This window comes from Rhinolophus sinicus, chromosome 14, assembly GCF_057876585.1.
Source record: "Rhinolophus sinicus isolate RSI-liver-muscle chromosome 14, RSI-T2T, whole genome shotgun sequence".
NCBI classification, from domain to species: Eukaryota; Metazoa; Chordata; class Mammalia; order Chiroptera; family Rhinolophidae; genus Rhinolophus; species Rhinolophus sinicus.
The window spans coordinates 173,784,069-173,796,549 of record NC_142514.1 but is presented as its reverse complement, the minus strand read 5'-3'; the positions used below and the strand labels follow the sequence as shown (position 1 = coordinate 173,796,549).

The 12,481-nt window shown below is 48.2% G+C and overlaps 1 protein-coding gene across 1 annotated transcript in view; it reads left to right on the top strand.

The window, feature by feature from the left end:
• SYT13 (synaptotagmin 13) overlaps positions 1–12,269 on the top strand; it is a 44,851-nt gene extending 32,582 nt beyond the window's left edge. Inside the window, exons 4-6 of the mRNA XM_019746445.3 lie at positions 1,967–2,268; positions 6,589–6,718; positions 8,592–12,269. Of these exons, the coding sequence (XP_019602004.2) occupies positions 1,967–2,268; positions 6,589–6,718; positions 8,592–8,896 (737 nt within the window). The 3' untranslated portion in view covers positions 8,897–12,269. The remainder of the gene's footprint in view (positions 1–1,966; positions 2,269–6,588; positions 6,719–8,591) is intronic.
• The last annotated feature ends 212 nt before the right edge of the window (positions 12,270–12,481 follow it).

Here is a 12,481-nt window from a genome sequence, read left to right as displayed (position 1 = left end):
TTCAAAGTGGAGATTCCAGGGGGGTGGGCATCTTTCCTCCAAATGGTCATTCAAGGACCAAGATTTTTCCATCTGTGACTCCGTAATCCCCTCAATCCTCTGTGTCATCTGTATCTAGCAGGTGGAAGGGGAGGAGAACAGGGAGAGCGCACAGCTATTCCTTAAAAACTATAACCTGGGCTGGCCCGGTGGCTCAGGTAGTTGGAGTGTTGTGCTCCTAATGTCAAGGTCGCCGGTTCAGTTCCCACATGGGCCAATGAACTGCACCCTCTACAGCTAGGATTGTGAACAACGGCTCTCCCTGGAGCTGGGCTTCCCTGAGCAGCCGGAGGTGGGCATGAGCTGCCGCGGGCTGCCACAGCTGCTGCCAGGAGCGGCTGGTACCCGGGGGGAGAGCAAGGCTCATAGTACCAGCATGGGCCACGGAGCTGTGTCCTACACAACTAGACTGAGAAATGACGGCTTGAACTGGAGTGGGGGGGAGGCAAAAAAGGGGAAAACAAAACAAAAACAACTATAACCTACACATGGCATGCATCGCTCCTGCTTACATCTCATTGGCTAGGACTCAGTCACATGCCACTTCCTGCAAAGGAGGATGGGATAATGTGTGGTGCCCAGCATAAAGAGGAAATAGGTTTTTGGTGAACAGCTAACCGTCTTTCCCATTGGACAGGGCATTGGACACAGAGGAGGTTCTGAATGGTCAGCATTCCTAGAACCAAGTAGTCTTTCCAAGTAGGTCAGGCTGTCCTTGGTCTCCCTACCCTGACAGTTCACATTACTGTCAGCAAACAAAGCTAAGACTTTACAAAGGAATCAGGGCTAACCATGGGCTACTTCATGGCTCCAGGAAGCGGAAAGCTGTAGGCAGGATTGATTGGACTTTTGTATTTATTTTTTTGAGGGAGTGTCTTTCCTTTTTATTTTCTTTTAAGATTTTAAAAAGTGATTTTACATACTTTATTACATTTGATCTTCACCATGGTCCCATTTTGCAGATTAGGACACTGAGGTCTAGCAACCTTGTCTAAGATCACTGCAACTATTGGTGTCAGAGCCAGGAGTCCACCCAGTTCTCTTGAAGCTCCGTGAAGAGCTTCAAGGACACATGGCCTTAGTCTTCACTTCCTGGGGAACATCAGCTACCACTTCTCACGTTATAATTCAGGAACCAGTCATAAAAGCACCACAGGTGCAACTTTCCACATTGTAAGTGTTAAAAACACCAAGGTTCAGAATACAGTAGTACCTCAGATTTTTAACGTCTCCGTTGACGAACATTTCGGTTGACGAACGTTTCAGTTTACGAACGCCGTAAATTTTATGGATATGTGGTATCATTAGACAGTAAAATTCATGCTAAATTTGCAGTTTTAGGGGTTGATTTTAAAGGTCTGGAACAAATTAATCCATTTTGTATTACTTTCTATGGGGAAACCGTGCCTCGGTTTTCGAACGTTTCAGAACTCGAACGGTCTTCCAGATTATGTTCGAAAACCGAGGGACCACTGTATAAAACAACATTCATGAGGCGGTGGTCTAGTGTTTCACATCACAAGTAGTTGTGTGGTAAGTATTTAAAGCACAGAACAAATGAATTACTGGTGGCAGCAACAACGCTGATAAAAGTCACCAGCAGTTTATGGGCTGTGGTGCCTTGGGGGAAATCTCAGAGTCATGAGGTGGGAAGGGCTCTGGGCAGCACTAAGTCTTGTCCCCGTTCTCCAAGGAGCACTAGCAGGCACTGACATTGACTCCCTCAGAGATCGCCCATCTGTAAAGGCAATTCCCCGAAGCCTGGTGATCAGCCCTGGGGTCTTTCACACACCCAAGGCCATGACCTGTGAGCCAGATTCCGCAGCTTAAAGCAGAGCCCTGCTTCTTCCCTCCCTCCCTCCCTTCCTTCCCTTCCCTCCTTTTCCTCCAGAAGCCCCATGTCTGTGTTGTTTGTCCTTGGCTGCAGCTGTGACCAGTGACCACGACGGAGGCTGTGACTGCTATGTCCAAGGCAGTGTGGCAAACAGGACAGGCTCTGTGGAGGCCCAGACAGCTCTAAAGAAGCGGGAACTACACACCACCTGGGAGGAAGGTCTGCTGCTCCCCCTGGCTGAGGAGGAGCTCCCCACAGCGACTCTGACTCTCACCCTGAGGACCTGTGACCGCTTCTCCCGCCACAGTGTGGCTGGGGAGCTCCGCGTGGGCCTGGATGGGGTCTCCGTGCCTCTGGGGGCTGCCCAATGGGGTGAGCTGAAGACTTCAGTTAAGGTAGGATTACCTCTCACCACGAAAGGTAAAGTGACCAAGCTTGGTGACCAGCTGGCTGGAACAAGCTTCAGAGACCTTCCTAGCCAGGTGTGTGTGTGTGTGTGTGTGTGTGCACACGTGTGTGTGTGTGTGTGTGTGTGTGTGTAAGGACAGTTGAAGTCTTGAACAGAGTGGAGGGTGGGAGCAGACCCATAGGCCAGGATTTAGGATTCCTGGTGTCTAGTTTTGCTTCTAGCTTACTGTCATGCCGGAGACCCTGCTCGCTGCGCCATGTGTCGTGCGGGGAGGACTGTGGGGTCTCAGTTCCCTCTCCCCACATAAGAACGCAGGACATGGTAAGGCCAAAAAGGAACACCCACGGAGCCATAGGTAGGGGAGTCATACCACGATAGTCTCACTGGAGGCTGGATTCACATGATGTGCGACCTGCTGTCCGCTTTTCTGCCAACTGACCGACTCCCCTCTCCAGCGTAGCCACAGCAGTTGTATTAGTGGCCAATGGCTCACTGGTTACAGCTGATGGCCAACTAGCTACAGCTGACGGCCATCCAATCACAGTTGATGGCCATTTCCTACCTGAGCCAGCACCTTTTCACGTGAGGGTGAGAGCCTGGAAACTGCACTCCTGGCTCTGTCCCCACACTTACCATGCAAAGACCTCCCCTGCCATCATGGGAAACATGTTATGAGTGTATTGGCTGTGGTGTTGAGAGTATTGTGGGGACAGAGTCCCACAGAGCAGTTTCCAGGCTCTCGGCCTCACGTGGAATGGTGCTGGCTTGGGTAGTAGGTGGTCATCATCTGCGACTGGTTGGCCATCAGCTGTTACTGGTTAGCCATTAGGCACTGGTATAACTGCCGTGGCTGAGCTAGTAAGCACGGATTGCAGTTAGCAAGTGAGGTTGGTTGGCAGAGAAGTGGACGGCAGGTTGCAGATTGTGTGGCTCCTGCTTCTGGTGTCTCCAACCCAGCCGCCAGCGAGAATATAGTGGTATAACTCCCCTATCCATGGCTCCGTGGGTGTTCCTTTTTGACCTCACTATATCCTGCGTTCTTGTGCAGGAAGCGGGACCAGAGTCCCTGCATTACAACCAGGTAGCACCATGACTTCCCCCTTTACAAAGGGACGGGGCTTAGTAGTAGTTCAGTCGCCCATGCAAGGTCTCCTGTCTGGGATACAGCAAGCTTGGCCCTGAGACCAGGTGGGTGTGGCTATGAAGCCTGTGTCATCCCTTTGCCACTGGGCCATGTAAGTTCCTGAGTGTGTGAGGTGCCACCAACAGGCGCCTCTCCTGATGGACACACAGGAGTGGGGAGTACACTTTTTTGCTACGCTCTCTTCCTTGCCTTGTTTTTCTCTCTTTTCAGGGCTCAGGAAATTGATTAAAAAAAAAAATTTGACAACCACTCTCAGCTGGAACAAGGCTGTTCCAAAGCACACTCTCTAATTAGTGTGTGATTTGGGATTTGTGTAGAATCATAGTCGGGGACCCTGGGAAGAGGAACCAACACTTTGGTTTATTCATCTGGTAAACCGTCTTTCTTGGGAGGTGGAGGGGCTCCCCCAGGGCTCTGGGGACTTAGGTGCTGCCCCCCAAAAGGCTAAGCTCCAGTCTATCTTGGCAGACATGTCAGGCACTGAATCCATTTCTATCCTTCCCCCTAGAAGAGCAAAAATCATTCATTCATTCCACAAACTCCTTGCCCAGTTTTCACCATGTGCAGGCACCATACTAGGACCTGAGCGGTAGTTAAAACAAAGCCCTGCCCGCATGGCTCATCCATTCTAATGACCATCGTACTTGTAGTCATCTCTGTGGCACAGATATACTCCCACATCCACTTAGACTGCTGGCCGTTGTCCCACAAATGTCAGCAATCTCAGAGAGCAGCCTGGAGTCAGAGAGAAGAGAAGGCACTCTCAGCGTATGTGGCAGGAGACAGCCCTGAGACCAGTCTAAGGGGCCCTGGCTCCAGCTGGAGGAGGTAGGCCGTGTGAGCAAGGTGGGTGGAGCCTTCAGTTGCTGCAGCCCAGGTGTTTTTCTTCTCTAGGCCAGAATGGGTTAACAAAGGTGCCAGCAGTGCCCCAATTATCACAGGAAGACACTCAGCCAAAAGTGGCATGTGCATCCCCAGGGACCGTACAGCGATTCACTCCAAGGGTACCTTGAATGATTCATTAATAGCTGAAGAAAAAGATGGGGGAGATGGGACAGGAAAAACCATGGATGGAGAGGAGAGAGAAAGAAAGAGGGTTACAAGCATACCTCATTTTATTGCACCTGGCTTTGTTGAACTCCATAGATGTTGCTTTTTTTTTTTTTTTTTTTTTATGAATTGAAGGCAAGACCCTCCACCTGCAAAAAGATTACAACTCATTTTATTAAGATAGTCACTTTATGGCAGTGGTCCAGAACCGAACCCTCAATACCTGCAAAGTAGGCCTGTATTTTTATCGGTAGGTATTTGAAGCAGCAGATGCTGTTAAACCCTCTGGCTGTGGTGCAGCTGGCTGGGCTTGTTTGGGGCTTTTGGCACCTTATACAAGGTGACAAGCCCTTCCCAGGCTGACATCGGGTCAAGGCTTCTCTCACCTAGTTTGGGGGCAGTGGAGCGCTCAAGCCTGGTCACTCTGTGGCTACCTGTGGACTGCCAATAAATGCCCTTGAATCAGGAGGCTGGTACCCATCCCAGCTGTGCTGCCACCCCTCTGGATGCCTGGACGAGTCCCTGGGCCTCAGTTCCTTCACTGTGAAGGGAAAGATCTATCCACCGAGGACTCTGGAGAGCCACGGATTTAGGACTCGGTCTTTGCTGTCAGACCAGACCAGGCTCAGTTTTGTTACTTACTAGCTACGTGGCCTCAGGCAGTGATGAGTCCTCTCGAGCCTCAGGGTCTTATGCTTAGAATGGGAATAAGATCAACATTGCTCTTAGGGTTGTTGTCAAGATTAAATCTCGCAAAGATTTATGATGTGTCAACTGTGCCGGGTGCTGGAGATGGCTTTGTAGAGCTTACAGCCGAGTGGGATAGATAAAATAATTACACCTGGCACATAGTAAGTGTTTAATTAATTAATGTTAGCTGCTATTATTCATGTCATTGCCAAAGCTCCCTGCAGCTTCCAAATCATTTCATCATATGTCTAGTCACGTTGGCTAGTTGAATCGACGGGGTCATGTTGAAGACATTTTTCCTAGATGAAAGCTGTGACTCAGGCAGAGGGCTGGCCAGCAACTTCATTCAGCCTCCCTTCCAAAGCCCAGATTGGCCCTCAATCATCCACAAACAATGTTCCCAAGAAGTAGTGCTTGTCATTCCTTAATAACTAATGGTGATAACCAAAGCAAACAGTGCCACCGTGCTTAGTGTGTCAGGCACTGCTCTAAGTCATTAACTATTAACTCATTTAACGTTTACAGTCCCGTTGGGTGGAGATATTCCAAAGATAGGTAACTAGCCCGAGGTCACACAGCTAGTATGTGGTAGGATTAGAACTCAGCGTCTGATAGTCTGGTTCTAGAGTCTACATTCTTAGCATCTGCCTCCTGTGGGGCTCTTTTGGTCATTTTTGTCCCTCAATGGATTTGTTGAGATTCCGAACAAATCCTTGTAGGAATTTCAGTGGAGACGCTCTGTAAAGCTGCAGATGGGAATAGACGCGGTGGATGCTTCGTGGAGGCTTCCGCACCTCCTGCAAAGCGCAGTTATTGCCAGTGTTCTCTGGCACTTTACCTAACATCATATGCCTGGCTTTTTGTTGACATGGTTGGCTATTCTGGTGACCAAGCAAGGCCCTGCTGAGTGTTAGTACATGACATTATTGACTCTCTCAGCCCGGCAGGGGCCAGAAGGAATTATCTTTTCAAACAGAGTAATGAATCACAACTCCCCACTGCCTCCTGGAACCTGACCGGTCAGTGCAACTGTGTTTCTCCAGCTGTGTTTCCTAGGACTCTAGGGTTCTATAAAGATACCCCAGGACTTGGGGTGGGGGTGAAGGTAAGAGGGGTTCCTACCCTTTGCCCTGGCCACATCCTGGGCACCATCTCTTTGATCTATTTTATATGTTGGGGTTGAATATAAGATATTTGGAAAATCACAGTCAGTCACACAAAACAATGTCTTATTGCCGCACATGCCATATATAACTTTTCTGCGCCCTCCTTTCTTCTGCAAGGTGGAGAAACTAGCGCTGGTGGATAAATGGGTTTTAGGATGCCTGTTCGGATTCAACGTGACAGCAGCCTCAGCATTAGCTGATGGGGCAGAAGACTCTCCTAAATGAAGTCCCCCTCACGCTTCCTCTCTTGTTTCAGGAATCTTCTGCAGGAGCTGGAGAGGTCCTCCTCTCCATCAGCTACCTCCCGGCTGCCAACCGCCTGCTCGTAGTGCTAATCAAGGCCAAGAACCTCCATTCTAACCAGTCCAAGGAGCTCCTGGGGAAAGGTGAGTGAGGTGTGAAAGGAGAGAACCAGGGCCCCTTTGGCCTCTGGGAATATGTGAAGAGGGAGGTGGCTCCTGGGAGGCAATGGACACAGGTGAGCAGGGAGGTGGGACATGTGTACATTTGTGGGGTCGGCCTCAGCTGTGTCCTTCACCCCAAGTCCACTAACCAATTTTTAAGGACATACTTACTTCCTTAAGTTCATATCCACCTACTCCTGGGCCAATCCCATCCATCAGAGCCCAGGTACGAGCTCATACCTACCCAGGACTCCCAACTTTGGAGACCCACTGTGAGGAGAATCAGTCTTCCCCATGGGTCATAGGAAGCCAAGGGTCAGACTGTAGCCATGGAGTGGAATATCTGGGCTGTAGAGGGAACTTGGCCCAGCCCTTGTCACATGGACTTGGCTGAACCTCCTACAGGGCAGGTGTTGAGAAGCTCAGTCTCTCCTTGTCGCATCTCAGCGAGCCATCAATATGCTCCCCACACCCACCCCAGTCTCTTCCATCTTTTCAGCCTTTGCCAACCTGCCACCCCCACACCAGCTGAGTGTGGGTGATGGCAGAAGGTATGTGGGTACATGGGCTGAGGCAGCCTGCAGCTTAAGGCGTCTGTGCCCCATATACCCAAATAAACATCTTTTCAGTATTCCGGAAACCTTGGTTTCTCCTGGATATTTCAGCACAGGCCCCAAGTCTTGGGGACCAAATAGGCTCTCTTGTCAGAGCAGGAAAACACCACTGGTGAGCTGTGTGATACCTGGACCCGGAGCCAAATGCTCATAGCAGGATATAAATAAATACATATTTATAGCAGGATGAATAAAGAATTGCCACTGCATTCAGAGTCTTTGAGCAAAAGCTCTTGGGTGAATGAAATCAGAAGAGCTGACAGATTCCTGAGTCAAAGGTCAGAATTCAGTGCTTTTTCCTTATCCCCTCCAGTTTTTTGTTTTTTTTGTTTTTGTTTTTTTTTATAGCTCCTTTCAGGACAACTACAGCACAACACCTTGTCTCTCAAATAGCTGCTGAAGCAACAAACTAACCACCCGGGAGTGATAATTGTATCAACAAAGGCAGAGTAACAAGTATTCTCACCTTAGCTTTGGAAACCTTGACTAATGAAAATGTAATCCAGGTCCTGAGCCTTGGGAAGTACCTGAAAGCTCATCTGGTGACCTGTTTTCCCAGGGGGCGGGGGACTTCTTAGGGGATGGCTTCATTGGTGCAGTTCCAACAGGGGCCAAGGCAGTCTGCCTTCACCCTCCACACGAAGTTGGGGTCCTCAAGGAAAACTTACAAAAGAACAGAGAAGAACTCAACCAACCAGCAGGTGACCTACTATCTTAATAATAGACAAAAACGCTTAGACGGAGAGCCAAGAGGATAAAGACGTGGGGGCGACTTGGTTTTTCAGGTCTGAGTTTAAAATCAAGGGGCAGGATATCTGGGCCATTGTCCTGGACCTGGTTGGATGTGAAACATGAAGGCACTTGGGAAGGGCTCATGGCCAACGGTGGTCCCCTGGCTATACTCTAGCGTGACACAATCATGTGCCACCCAATGACCAGCCTTATATATTATGCCATTGTCTGTTTTCCATGCTTGAGTGTAAGCTCTATGAGGCAGGAACTTTAGCTATGTCCTCACATCTAGACCAGTGCCTGTCATATGCTGAACATTTAATCATTGTTGACTGAATACATGGTCCATTGTGGGAGGCTGAGTAGAGAAGGGGTGTCAATGCCAGTCTTGATCCAGAGAACCTGCCTGTCCATTCCCAAGAGGAAGCATCATCCCAGGCCCCACCGCATCCCAGAAACTCACTCTTAGCCCTTCTCTCTGTCTCTCTTCCCCCTCTGTCCCTCCCCAGATGTCTCTGTCAAGGTGACCTTAAAGCACCAGGCTCGGAAGCTGAAGAAGAAGCAGACAAAGCGAGCCAAGCACAAGATCAACCCCGTGTGGAACGAGATGATCATGTTTGAGCTGCCCGATGACCTGCTGCGGGCCTCCAGCGTGGAGCTGGAGGTGCTGGGGCAGGAGGAAGAAGGGCAGACCTGCGCGCTGGGCCACTGCAGCCTGGGCCTGCACGCCTCGGGCTCCGGGCACAGCCACTGGGAGGAGATGCTCAAGAACCCACGCCGGCAGATCGCCATGTGGCACCAGCTTCACCTGTAGCCAGCCCCCCGGGCCACCTCCCTTCTTGGGCACAGCCCCACCCCTTCAGCTCCGCTGTCTTCTGCGACCTCCTTTTGTGCCCCATCCTCATGCTGACACCCGGAAGACAGACGTGTTTGCAAAGGCCAGAATCCTAATCCTCTCTCATCACACTCCCATTTCTAAACAATAAGCAAGGCAGGGAAGTGTGTGGACATTTGGGTCACAAGGAGGAATTCATTTTGCTCATCCGTGTCATTGAAGAGACACAGCAAACACAGCCCATGTGCAGGTTTTGCAGGGGGGTGTCAGGACAGATGCAGAGAAAGCGGAATTTGGGGAATAATGGATGCAAAGAATGTGGCTTTCTTTAAAAGCATTTCAAAAATGATGAAGGAAATAAAAGTATTCTGGATCAACTCATAGAATTAGAGATTGTCAGGGTGGGGTGAACTCTTAGCCAGGATTAAATCAATCTCCCGACCCAGGGCAGCGACCCAGCGGTTCTCAAACCTTAGTGTGTGAAGAAACACCAGCAGATTCCCGGGCCCACCTGTAGACATTCCAAATCAGTGGTCCTGGCTGGACCCCAGGAACCTGCCTTTTTAAAAAGCACTGAGTGGTTTTGATGCAGAGGTTGGAGCACTGCACTTGGAGAAATCCCTTCTACAACATTCCAGGCGGGTTTTTACAGTCCTTGTTGGGGCCACAATACCCTGGGGCAGCCAGTTCCAACACTGGACATCTCAACCGTCAGTGTGAAATTGGGGGAGCCCTCTGTTTTGTAGTTGTTTTAATTCTTATTTTCATTTGTGCTTTTCAGATTCTGCTCTTGGATTGAATTTGTACTTTTTATTGAATAAGTTTATCATTTTATCTCAAAATCAGTTATACATGGGGGGACTTTGCCTGACAACGTTTAGGTGGGATCCCCTATTAGTCATTGGGCACTAGTGGTCACATCCTCCAGCATACCGAAGTGACCCTCTAAGACAGACCCATCACTTCTCAGCATTCTCGCCACTTCCGGAGGAACTCGGTTCGGGGCACATATTAATTCAGTCTGTTATGCCTGGCTATGCGGATGTGGAGAAGGAAGGTAACTTTAAATAGGAAAGCAAGACCTTGCAGCCGTGCCTCCCTCTTCAGTTTTCAGAGCCTATCCATTTATAATCAGTAAATAACCAGCAACTAGGTTTAAAATTCCTACCTTATAATTCGAAATAGTTGTCCATATCGTGAGTTACGTGATGAGCCTTGCTGAGTGGATATAATATTGGCCCATGAACCAGGATTCCTGGGTTCCGTTGTTGGCCATCTGCAAGAGAGGGGTGATGAAATGGCAGCTGTGTGTGTGTGGAGGATGTGACGGACAAAATAGTGCTCCGAAGCTGTAGTTGTTCCCTGGCGACAAACAAACGCCGAGGCCACCTGCTGATATCTTTAAGCTTTACATTCATGCCTGGAAAGTGCCACAACCATCTCCGCCATTGCCAGAACCATGGATTCTGCATTTGGACTCCTCAAGACGGGCATCCAAACTCCGGGCCTTCTGATGTCACTTCAGTCCCCTGTTCTAGACAAAATAGATAAGGGCTGTCCTTCAACCTTCAACGAGTCAAGTCATTCTTGGCCTCTCCCTGAGAATCCGAGCAGGGACCTTATCACCGTTAGTCATTATTTTCCTTTTCTGTGCAGCAGTAGAAAAGCATTAGAAATAACTTCCACTCACCCTTGGAAGAAGCAAAATAAATATTTAGTCTTTCTTTAATGGGAAAGTCTTTCAGATAGTTGGAAATCTTGATCACTATGGTGGACCACCTCCTGCCAAGTTCTTTTTAGGCAAACCTTTGTTAGTGAGTTTCCCATATCATGTTTTAGAGACCCCTCCCCCACCACCATTCTGGTCTTCCTTTTTTGGGTTGGCATGACTGAAAGAGAACAAAACATTCTCTGTGTAAGCTGACCAGTACTGCCTTCTTGGTACCATCTGCTACTCCAATCTAGGAAAGTCTGGATTCGAGACTTAAAATCAGGAAACGTGGTTCCACTTCCTTATACAGGTATCTATGTACCTGCCTTACCATCACACCCAAGGATGTTTGAGGTGGGTTGGCTAGGGTCTCTCATCCCAGAAATATCAACTCTACCCATGGTCATTCTACCACGAGGTATTCATTTCTTTGGATCTCAAAGGTTTAGTTTTCCAGAATCTCCAAACTAAAGGCTACCCCTGATAAGAGTCAAATGCCACCACAAATCATCTTAGGTGTCAGCTATCATCTCACTTAGAAGGCATGTCTAGAAATGGGATACGTTTTGCAGGGGTTTTGTCTGTTGTGTTCTCTAGTGTATTCCAAGCGCCTAGAATAAAGCTGACTCATGGGCCCGCAATAAAACATTTGTTGAATGAATTAATGAATACAGGACAGACAAGGGAGTAGACAGAAAAGGACACTGCAAATGGTATAAAAATCAGAGCACTAACTAATTTCTGAATGGAAAAGACATAAAAAATCTCAGTTGGCTTAGAAATTCATGGCATTGAGTCATTCACCTAGTGACAATTCGTAGCTCTCCGTATAAATGTAATTAATGATAGAAAAGAATATAACCACTGTGCTTTTCACACTCCATCTTGGTGAATTTTATATTACCCAGAGATATCAGACTGCCAGATCGTAAAACTTCCGTAATCTCTGCATCAGTTTACCTTGTACCAGATACGTTTGCAATTTACTACCAAATTAGAGTAACTGAGTCTGTGTGAGTGCATCTGATCTTTTTGAAAGGAATACCGTTACTTTGCCAGGGAGCATTTTCTAAGAAGGGCATGAAGCAGAGGTGAACATAAAGTGAGAAACGATCTCACACTAGGCTGTTGCCCACGAGGTGATCTGGTTTTTCACAGGTACAGTGATGAGGATAAAGAATTGAAAGTCCGCACTCATTCATCTGTGGCTCCACTTCTTACATCAAATCAATATCTATTTGTTGAGTGCCTATTGAGCAAGACCTTGCATGCGTCTCTCCATTTCTAATTTGAGATATGACTCTCGGTGTGGGTTGAGTGACAAGTCACCCCAAGCGATGCAATGTAGAGAGCAAAATGGAAGTACAGTTCTTCACAGGCCATCCCTGTGGGGTGTAAGGAGTCCTGGGTGGCAGGTGACTGCAGCCTAAGCCAAGTCGAGGTGAGGACCAAGAAAAGAGAAATCTAGTCCGTGTGGTTTGTTTCTGCTGCCGTGTTTCTTATTTTCAATGCTAAGTGTGTGTTCGTTTTGCAATTATGAACTGAAGCACAAAAAGACGCATGAGACATTGTAGTCATATGTCTGGTGTCACACTTTGGAGCAAAAACCTTTCAGTGATCAATAAATAGTTTCCAACTGGGTTAGCAGCTTGGTGTTTTCTTCTTTTCTTTTCATTTAATAATTTAGACTTATAAAATGCAGAAAAAATAATTTCATAAACACTCATGAACCACTAATGCCAAGTTTTATAAAACTTGACAAATACAGTTGAGGTCCCTTGGCCCCTTTACTCAGTAGACCACCATCCTGAATTTCTCACCCAAGGATTTCTTCCTGTAAACCCTGAATACCA